The sequence below is a fragment of the Ipomoea nil genome, unplaced genomic scaffold (genome assembly GCF_001879475.1).
Source record: "Ipomoea nil cultivar Tokyo-kokei standard unplaced genomic scaffold, Asagao_1.1 scaffold2926, whole genome shotgun sequence".
NCBI classification, from domain to species: domain Eukaryota; kingdom Viridiplantae; phylum Streptophyta; class Magnoliopsida; order Solanales; family Convolvulaceae; genus Ipomoea; species Ipomoea nil.
The window spans coordinates 2,264,928-2,275,515 of record NW_017619354.1 but is presented as its reverse complement, the minus strand read 5'-3'; the positions used below and the strand labels follow the sequence as shown (position 1 = coordinate 2,275,515).

The 10,588-nt window shown below is 32.6% G+C and overlaps 2 protein-coding genes across 2 annotated transcripts; both read right to left on the bottom strand.

Annotated features, from left to right (window-relative positions):
* Positions 1–10: 10 nt before the first annotated feature.
* Positions 11–2,532, bottom strand: LOC109161673 (pectin acetylesterase 8-like). The gene is made up of 10 exons (XM_019310164.1): positions 2,466–2,532; positions 2,293–2,372; positions 2,132–2,218; positions 1,657–1,781; positions 1,440–1,503; positions 987–1,040; positions 817–894; positions 518–608; positions 185–327; positions 11–88 (listed from the first exon to the last, which is right to left on the bottom strand). Exons 1-10 carry the CDS (start codon positions 2,530–2,532, stop codon positions 11–13), a joined length of 867 nt encoding a protein of 288 aa, XP_019165709.1.
* A 4,115-nt stretch (positions 2,533–6,647) lies between these two features.
* On the bottom strand, positions 6,648–9,499 carry LOC109161983 (short integuments 2, mitochondrial). The gene is made up of 8 exons (XM_019310588.1): positions 9,291–9,499; positions 9,103–9,207; positions 8,274–8,351; positions 8,059–8,200; positions 7,859–7,929; positions 7,471–7,567; positions 7,140–7,357; positions 6,648–6,998 (listed from the first exon to the last, which is right to left on the bottom strand). Exons 1-8 carry the CDS (start codon positions 9,456–9,458, stop codon positions 6,756–6,758), a joined length of 1,122 nt encoding a protein of 373 aa, XP_019166133.1. The 5' UTR covers positions 9,459–9,499; the 3' UTR covers positions 6,648–6,755.
* Between the last annotated feature and the right edge of the window lie 1,089 nt (positions 9,500–10,588).

The following is a 10,588-nucleotide window of genomic DNA, read 5'->3' as shown; positions in this document are numbered from 1 at the left end:
GCCCTGCTAATTATGGGAATGGATATCTGTCTATTATATAAATGCCTCTCTTGTCAAAGTACCAATCTCTAAATAGTTTTGCAATTGTCTGTCAAAAAAAAAAAAAAGATATACATAAAGTGAAATAATATTTGATCAATTATATAAAGATAAATAATTAATTTAATTTGGGTTGATTATATACCTCATTACTCCCCTCAATAACCATGTCTAAATACCAGTTTTTCGATGTTTCTTGTCCATGAGCACTAGGGGAGGTAATCAAGACCCCTTTTGATGAAGAATTCGATTGATTTGGCAATAAACTCAAAAATTCCTGTCTGAAATCTGAAAAATTTTACATATATAAAATACATAACTACTTGATCATGATGTGTATGTAGTTCTACTATACATGCATGTGTGAATGTATAATAATTAAGAATTACTTTTTGTAATGAACAGATACTACATTGTAATAGAGTCAATAGCATTCAAAAAAAAATTATTTTTTGTACTTAAATTAAGTAGTGCCAACCTTGTAAGACTCTATAAATCTCAGTTGAACAAAAACTATCATCCAAAATGCAACTAAGTATTGTTTCATTCCGTTTAAAAGTCCATGTTACCTGAAACATATTAAAGGAAAAATAACAACATTTATAACTCACACTACGAATGGAAGACAAATGAAACTAGATTATAAACAAATACATATATATACACAACCACATACATATATATATGGACTGCTTAATTTTCATCTTTTTAATTAATGTAACAATATCGTATAGCATATAGTGCATTTTTAGCGTAATATACGTACTATCATCTAACCTGAATAATATCATATGCAGACATCAAGAAAAAGATAGGAGTTTGGATGTCTTGCTGCACATTCTGAGGAAAGAAGCACTGCATCCATTCACAAATTCACAATAATTAATATAATTATATGATGTCCAAATAATTAAAGCTGAAACAATTAAAATTAAGATATTAATTACCAGATGTGGACTTAATCTCGATGTGCAAGTTTTGGGTAACGACTTAGTCGATCCCTGATCCATATAAACAAATTAAAGCAAATTAAATTTTTGATTTGATTGTATAAATATAAGTCTCTGCAAGAAATAAATTGTATATAAAAAGCAAATTGATTCTTTATTGAAAATTTTTTATGAACCTTAATTTATCGCTCACAAACCAATTATTTTTTACCTACAATGACAAAATCTTAAACTTTAATTATTTTTTTTTTAAAATAATCATACGTACGATCTAGGATTTTACCACGTTATAGAGTAGTTAGCTTAATTTGTGAGTGGTAAAATTAGGCGTTTGTAGCATAGTTTATTTTTATTTACTACTTAGTAAAGAACAAAACATATATATACACACCAATGTTTTTATATATAATTTTTTGAAGATGTAAAACAAAGGAAAGAAGAGAAAAGTACATGTAATGTTATCAATCCTTGAAAGGTTGGTGTAAAACTGTTCCTTTCATCTTCGAATTTTTTCCTGTTAATTATGAATTATATATACACAAATATCAAAAGTCATGTAATCTTTTTATATGTCAAAGTTTCCTACAATAAATTATACGATCAATATATCAAACTAAAAGTCTAAAAAAGAAGATAGAAGTTTAATATAATTATATATGAATCTTACGAAGGAAAGAAATATCCGGCATCTGACAAACATTTTACTCGACTAGCATGAGGTAACAAATTGCGAAATCCATCGCAATGAAGTGTGGTTGCAATCCCTCCGGCAGAACTACCAAACAAAAGTGCCTACAATATAATAATAACAATAACAGCAACATCATCATCATCAACAACAACAACAACAACAACAATAATAATGCTTCATAGGGCTAGATGCACGTACAATAGGAAGGCAAATATAAACTCTGATCATATCTGCATACACTATTGGAAATTAATTATGGAATTTCCGACCACCTGAAAGTGATCTTAAATCAAGTTGAAAGCCTTGTTTCGTCCACTTTTGGTATCCGGAAAAACCTTTGTTGCTATTTCCGACCACTTTTTGCTTTCGACTTGATTTAAGATTATTTTCAGGTGGTCGGAAATTTCATAATTTTCAGTAGTGATATATAGAAGTAGTGTGAAATTCTTACATTTTGGGCCATTCCCATTCCCTTCTGAAGCAACTCTTGCATAACTGCATCGAAAATCCTAGCACCTCTGAAGTAGAGATTGGTACCCTGCAAAATAGTACACTTACACTTTATTACTTAGTTTGCAAATTAAATAATACACACACAAGGTGTACACATACATTGTAAGTTGTTTGGGAGTCGCCTGTGAATGATGAACCATCACAATAAGTGATCGCAACTTTATTCCAGTTGAAGAAATCTATAATATAATATAAGTTAGCACAAAAATAATTTATTAGTCATCAATAAAGAACTTGGAAACATTAAAATGTGTATTAAATTAAAAATATACCTGAATTTGTTTCTTCGTTGTCGCTCATAATATTACCAAAATAGAATGGTTTTGGATCTGAGGACATATTTTTAGCATTAGCATATGTGATGCAATATCCAGGAGTGGCGCACCATGCTCCTCCCTGAAATTCAAGTAAATAATTAATTTAATGATTGTGTCTTATAATTCAAAAAAAAAAAAATTGATTTGTATCTTTTTTGTTTAATATGTATACACTTAGCTTACAGGAAGATATACAATCCAATTGTTAATTCCATTGCCAAATCCTCGAAAAAAGTAATAGGATGCTGGCTTCCCAGTCAAGCAAACTGAGAGGAATATGTATATATGAAACAATTATCATTATATAACTATATATATTTTATGAAATTAATTAATGAAATAATAAATAAATCACTACTGGAAATTATGAAATTTCCGACCACTTGAAAGTGATTTTAAATCTTGATACCAAAAAAATGTCAGAAATAGCAACAAAGATTTTTCCGGATATCAAAAGTGGTCGAAACAAGATATTCGACTTGATTTAAGATTATTTCAGGTGGTTGGAAATTTCATAATTTCTAGTAGTGAATGGAAATAAAAGTTTTAGAACCCTGGCAGAAGCTATTAGGTATAGAATAAATATTACCAGCTCCGGTATCAGACTGCACCAGTGTTGGATTAACAAATAATCCTGAAAAAAGAAAAGAAAATCTTTAACTTGTTATCTATATTCTATCAGATCAGAAAATTATAAGAAAGTAAAATATTTTGGATCTTAAGTAACTGGAAAGCTTAAGATGAGATGGGAAAACTAAGTAGAAAAAGAATATATAGGGAAGGCATATGTTATACCATTAGAAGTTGTAAGGTGAAAGACGAAGAAGAAGAAGAATAAGAGCAGTATGAGCGGCTTGGTTTCCATTGGTCCTGATGATAACTCAACCAGCCTAAAGTAAAATCAGTAGTTTAGGAAGAGAATTTTGTTGGTATTATATTTTACCTAATTTAGCTTTTCTTTAGTTTTTGTTTTCAAACTTACTTACACGATCACTCAAATATATATAGTGAGGTATTGCGGGAACACTAAACTGGTCATCATAAAAAATCTCACTATTTATTTAGAATGACGAGTTCTTATGTTCAGTTTCTTTGACATAGTTATTGCTCATTAATGGTTACGTTATTCATTGCAGCAGTTATATTTTCCTTCTTTGATAGCCTTTACTACTGTTTGTACCTATGATTTATATCTTATTATATTTATTTTTATATGATTTCTAAATAAATAAAAGAGATGATTTTAATATTAATTTTATTTCAATTCATCTTTGAATCTCAATTTGACCACATTAATATTGACTTTGTTAAAAGTGTTAAATCTAGTCATTGTGAAAAATATTACTCCGTACTATATATATCATTATATCATCAAGGCTAATGGTTATTCGATGAAAAAATTAATGAATAATTAAATTTGAAAGCGCTAGCGAAGTATGTTGGCAGCACCCATATACTCCAACAACCACATTAATTAGTTCTTATTAATTTAATCACATTTATTCTTATTATGATTTATGACTTTGTTAGCATTATTCCATTATGTCAACTTTAACCCTCTATTTTATTTTTTCCTAGTACTACTGATACAATGGCTCTGTTTGGCAAACCTAACTGAAAAGTTATAAGCTAGGAGCTGAAAACTTAAGAGCTGTTAAACTAGTTGTTATGGTTGAAAGTGTTTGGTAAAATTAGCTTTTTGATAAGCTGATAAATGTAAAAAGACTAAAAAGGACATTTTCAAAAAATTTTAAGTAGTTTGTTTACATATTAAAATTTAACATTTTGTCTTCAACAAAATTTAACATTTTGAAATAAAATTATTAGTATAATTACGATCTAGCATCCCATAACATCTTCATCCTATTCATCATATATATTAGATAATCAATCTTAAAATAATAATAATAATAATAATAATAATAATAATAATTACGGGGAAACATGAGTTATCAAGGGATGAGAAGTCTCACTTAAGACTAATTATTTGTGGTAGGGTGGTGATTCGATTCTTATCACGAATATTGAAGGTTTAGGTTGGGATTTCGTTTATTGTGTGTAAAATTATACAATCGTTATACCCTACACCACGGTGCACATAGCACTGTGCGCCGCGCGTCTCCCAAAACGACGTCGTTTTGGGAGGCGCGGTAGGAAGTTGCTGGGATTATGTGTATTGGTTCATACAGTTATGTACATTTTTTATACAATTATGTACATTCTTTTTATACAATTATGTACATCCGAATCAGAAAATTTGTGTGTATTATGTTAATAGTTGATGTGTATTATGTTAAAAGTTTATGTTTATTATGTATTATGTTAGATTATGTGTATTATTTTTTAAAAAGAGTATGTATATTTTGTTATATAATTATGTACATTCATGTATACAATTATGTGTATTCTAGTATAAAATTATGTACATTCTTGAACAGCGGGTTTTTTTTTAAAGAAAAAATTACTGCCATTCACTGGGGCGGGAAATTTCAAAAAAAAAAAAATTAAAACGACGTCGTTTTGCATCTGGGCGCATAGTGCAACGCGCGCCATGGTGTAGGATATAAATTGTCAAAATTATACAATTATGTATTGGGTATCGAAATTATATTGACTCAATTCATTGGGGTCTAGAATATAACTTGAGTGAGGGGAATTATTCATATATATATTATATATATCATGGTGTAACGAATGGGCGGCGACAAGAAAAAAAAAAACATTTTGATAGGTGTCGGGGAACCCTGGATTGGACAAATAAAATAAAATTAAAAAAGAAAAGAAAAAGAAAAAAAACGTACGAAATATTAGTTTCATGCACTCATTATATCGTGCACCGCAGTGTATAATTGATTATGTACCACGCGTTAAAATAGCGTCGTTTCTGCGTATATAAGAGAGTGACATTACAGTGTGTCTAAATCGACACTGTCTCACGTATTATTTTTATATTATTAAATAAAACTGTAATTATATCAAAATGATACTGTAGTTGTGATGAAATGAAACGTACGGAATATTAGTTTCATGGGCGTAGACCACAATATATAAACGACGACATATTAAAGATGGGGAAAACGGCAGGGATGAGCTGTCGAACGTTCACGGCGACAAAAGTAAAGTTACTTATCATTGTATTAATGGTTGTGGGGTCTGAACTATGTTAATAATATATATATATATATATATATATATATATATATATATATGTATGCTACTTGCGTGTGTTCCACCTCATTCTTATTATACAACTTTAATTTATGCCCCCTCTATTATGTTTGTTGGATGACGAGAGAGTTCGCAATCACTATTTAAATGTGTGTATGTATTTATGTATAATATCTTAATAATTATATATGAGAACTGAATTGCACTAAGAAAATTAGGTTTGACGGGTTCGACTGAGAGGGTTCCTCCCTCTATTCTTTTTTAAATAATGAGGGAGTACTATTTTAGGGTGTGCAAGGAGAAAATTATATTTCTGTATAATAATTTACAAACTATACTAGATAGAGAGATAAACTCTGCACTATAAAGATTTTGTGTATGTAATGGCTCGACTGAGAAGGTGTTAGCGATTATGCCTCATCTATTCTAGCTTGCTAAGAGGTTGTTCACCTTTGCATACCTAGTTGAATTGATGTTGTACAACCCACAACAACATGCCAGGTTACACAACCCACAACAACGGGACCCGTGTAGCTTGCCATTTGCGACACGCTATCTCTTAAACTCAAACCTATAGTAAACCCCTACCAATAACCAAGGTCAAAGTTCTAATCAAATGCAGTGTTGCCAAAAAAAATCATAGACACATGCAAACAAATATAATAGGAAAAACAGCAAAAACCGAATAAAGTTGGTGGTATAGTCGGTTTTTATTGTAGTACTGGATGGATTAGAACTTGAATATTACAAGTCGATTGTAATAATTGGACAATGCATATTTATACAATGGATTTATAACTAATTGTAGCTAAACTCAGGGTAGCCACAAGACTTGGTCAAGATCTACGTGAATAGGCCACGGGGTGGGCTGAAGACGAACATTTCGAATCGGAGGTGGACTTTTGAGTCTACCTGCCTGTACAGAACAATTACAACATGCATGGTTCCTCTAATCTTTTGAGTATTATATATTCTAATTAAATTCCTAAATCATATTTAAATGAACAAGAGCACATTAAATTCGTAAGTAGTAGTACAATACAAAAATGAGAAGAAAAAAAAAAAAAAACATTAGAATTATGTTTCATGAGGAAGATCATCAAGGATGAAGGTACCTAGTTTGCCTGTCCGAAACAACGTTAGGAATTTCTTAGATATCATTATCCGGGCTTCTGAAGCCTTGTGAGGTATTTTGAATGCCTTCTGCAAAGCATCGAACTGTTGATCTATCAGAATTTCTAACTCGTCTTCCTTCTCCAAATCACCGTCAAATTCTGAGAGCGTAACACAGAGCGCCTGTTGAACCGCACCCACCATATCCTGCATGCATCGAATGAATATCGAAACACGAAAGATCAGATTTATCATAACAATATAATGATTCATGTTGATTGATCATCAAGTGAACAATCTCGGGTTCTCAAACTATTATTACCACTAAGCAGCAAAGCTTTTGATTACCTCAACGTAGCGCAGATCAGATTTATCTATAGGCTTCCTCCGCATGAGGAGATCCTTCATATTGTATTCAGGTTTGTTGTGAGCATCATCAAGATGAAGATCATCAGATTCTCGGCTAATCAGGTGCTTCCAGTGAAGAGGAGTGCCTCTAGTGTTCAAAACCGCCAAAAGGTACTGGGCAATTCGCTCTTCACCAACCACGGAATCTTTTACTGACCCTGAACAAAGATTTTGCAAAGAAACCTACTAATCATATGAGTTTTTAAACTTCAAATCAATTAATTAATTAAATCAAGAAACTTGAAAGTGTTATGTTAAAATGAGGAATGACCTGTGAGTGCTAGCTTCAGCCCAGTCTCTATATCAGGGATACTTGGTACCAACACCCCTGGAGTGTCCAAGACATATATGCTAGGTTGATGTGCAATCTGCATAAAATCATATTTTAATTTCAATATGTGTACTTTAGAAATAGTTATGAAAAATACGAGATAACAACGCATTTGTCTTTTGCAGAAAAAATATACAAATCTAAATAATAATTAGAGCCACAAAAATCATCACTAGATGTGATCACCAGAGGCCATATGGAATCCTTATCTATGGAAACTACACATGGAGAAATTATGATTATGAAATACATGTTCAGATATTCCCAATAAAATAAACCTCCCCGTCCAAACCAGAGTTTGAGATTCACTAAGTTTTAAACATTTGACCTTGTATCCCGCAATATCTTGAGTCACACCAGGCAACGGCCCCACAGTGGCTCTTTTTTTCTTTCCCTGCGCTAAGACAAATCTCAAAACCGTCATTGCTAGAGAAACGCGTCCAAACCAATATTACCATTAGATTTCCCTTACATGGTTCTATTGCATGGGAGAAAATAGCAGTAATGCAATATATATATATGCCTCACCTGGAAAACGAGCCGATGCAATTTGATGGATGGAATTGATTAGTGCTGATTTACCAACGTTCGGGACCCCAACTACCATGACTAGAAGTGTGGGTTCCCTTGAAATTGCCTCCTTCAGTTTAAACTCCGCAAGATCAAGCAGCTTCAGCACATGAATGTTGATTATTATATATACAAACCTAATAGAAAAAGGGTCACAAACAAATGATTCTAACCTTTTGTACCGAGCTTCTACTGTGTGCATTAATGGGAAGGCACTCTTGTTTACACGAACTGAAGTACTGAACCCACCTCTGAATGCAACCAAGTCACTACAAATGTTAGCATCGATTGCAAATCACAAAAATCAGAGAATGGACTGAATATTGCCTCCACTATGTGGAACTTCAAGGTATGAAACATAATCGACACAAGCTTCACTTATAATTTAATGTCCTACAATGAAGCTGGTAAAATATATGACATGGTCATATGTACTAATATCTCGATGGACAGCTTGAACTTTTGATAGTATAGACTATAGATGTCACAGTTTCTCTTACACATAGTGTAGCTATCATCAAGAACACTAGTGCCCTTGTATAGGCAGCAACAAGAAATACTCAAATTATGCAAATCGGCAATAAGAACTAAACTCAATGCATTGATTATTAGAAGAAATTAAAAAATCATAACTTTAGGAAAGGAAAGATCAAATGAGATTCTTTTGTGTGTTTCCTTGTGGCACTAGGTATTGGTCCTCCCATTTAACGAGCCGAGTCACAGTGATTTAACACAACACATCCACAAATCATGTCGGGCTGAGACGTGGAGGCCCGGGGCAAGGGATTTGGCCTTATGGGGGCAAGAGTATATTAGGTCTAAATAAAAGGAGTAAAGATACCAAACTAATCAAGCAACCATGGATGGTTCTTAAAAGATCAAAAATTGATATACTGAAGTAAAAAATTAAAAAATTATCAGAGAATGAGCAGCAATTACAGATATGAGAAACATAGGGTTTAATAGAATAGATATATAATCCATGAAAGAGAGAGGGAGTACATGAATGATGTTGGTATTGGCCAAATCCTTCTTGTTGAGGGCAATGAGCCTCCTTTTGCCGGAAAGGATTGGTTGCAAGTCTTCATGTGCCGACGACAAAGGAATCTGTACGCATTTGTGCAAATATTTATTTATTATTTGAAAAAAATAAGAAAAAAAAATGGATAAGATTGTTGGACAAGACATACACGAGCATCCCGAACTTCGATGACGAGGTCGGAGAGCTTGAGGCGTTGGCGGATGGCCCTGGTGGCGGCGGCCATGTGGCCGGGGAACCAATTGACAACACCGCCTCCTTTGTTGAACCCCAACTCTCCTAACCATCCTTTCTTCTTCACTATACTCCTTCCTGCCATCTCTATCTCTCTCTCTCTCTCTCAGAACGACGGTGTGAAGAACACGACGGTGAGTCGGAGACGGAGGGAAATCATTTTGGATCAAGGCCCAGTTATTATAAAACTTTCGGGCCCATGTTGATCATTTGGACCCTTGAGATGCCACTCGGCCCAAATGTTATGGCCAGCATAAATCGGATCGTTATGCTGTGCATCCGTATGCACCATGCATGGTGCATTCTGATGCAAAAACAACGTCGTTTTGACGTCTAATTTAAAAATAAAAAAATAACAAACAGAATTGCATGACTACACATCCATAATTTCATAACTATAAATCCAAAATTATATAACTACACATCCATAATTTCATAACTATAAATCTAGAATTGCATAACTACACATCCATAACTTCATAAGTATACATCCAGAATTGCATAACTACACATCCATAACTTCATAACTATACATCCAGAATTTCATAACTAAAAATCCAGAATGAATGAACTAAAAAATGAATAACATACTGTTATTGCTGGGAATCAAAACTGATTTTTTTAAGTAGAACGCGCGTTTTGATGCAAAACGACGTCGTTTTTGCATCTGCATGGTGCATACGGATGCACAGCATAATTTGCCGCATAAATCTGATTTGTCGTTTTAAATTTTGAAAGAATGAACAAATAAGCTCTCAAACTATTTTTTAAAAATTAATTGTGGCTCCCGATAATACTTATGCGGGTTGTGTTCTCAACGATTGTTTCAAGCTCAAACGATAATTCGATTATGTGCCGTTTCGTTTTATCTATAGATCAGCGAATAAGCTTGCTCATGTATTAGCAAGAGATGCTTCTTCTCAGTCTATCTTCGTAGTTGGTTTTCAGTTTATCCTTTATGTATTCAATAGTTGATTTCTAATAATTAATATATTCGTTGTTACCTTTCAAAAAAAAAATACAAAGTTTTATATTAACTATCTATTTTTATAAAAAGTGCAATTAAAATCTCTTTACCAATAAAATACATGTTATTGTAGGTTATGTTGTTGTAGCTTCACATATAATTTTCTTTGTATGAAGCCACATAGACTATTTTACAAGTTATATTGAAGGAAACGTACAGGTTAATAGTTAAATGGTACAATTGACTTT

What these genes read in the sequence shown, in the direction of transcription:
- LOC109161983 (XM_019310588.1), bottom strand. Translation starts at nt 9,458, where the DNA reads ATGGCAGGAAGGAGTATAGTGAAGAAGAAAGGATGGTTAGGAGAGTTG. An exon ending in TCGAAGTTCGGGATGCTCGT is followed by an intron (nt 9,208 to 9,290) that starts GTATGTCTTGTC and finishes AAATGCGTACAG; the next exon opens with ATTCCTTTGTCGTCGGCACA. An exon ending in CCAATACCAACATCATTCAT is followed by an intron (nt 8,352 to 9,102) that starts GTACTCCCTCTC and finishes GGTTGCATTCAG; the next exon opens with AGGTGGGTTCAGTACTTCAG.
- LOC109161673 (XM_019310164.1), bottom strand. Translation starts at nt 2,532, where the DNA reads ATGTCCTCAGATCCAAAACCATTCTATTTTGGTAATATTATGAGCGAC. An exon ending in CAACGAAGAAACAAATTCAG is followed by an intron (nt 2,373 to 2,465) that starts GTATATTTTTAA and finishes ATTATATTATAG; the next exon opens with ATTTCTTCAACTGGAATAAA. An exon ending in CGAGATTAAGTCCACATCTG is followed by an intron (nt 895 to 986) that starts GTAATTAATATC and finishes GAATGGATGCAG; the next exon opens with TGCTTCTTTCCTCAGAATGT.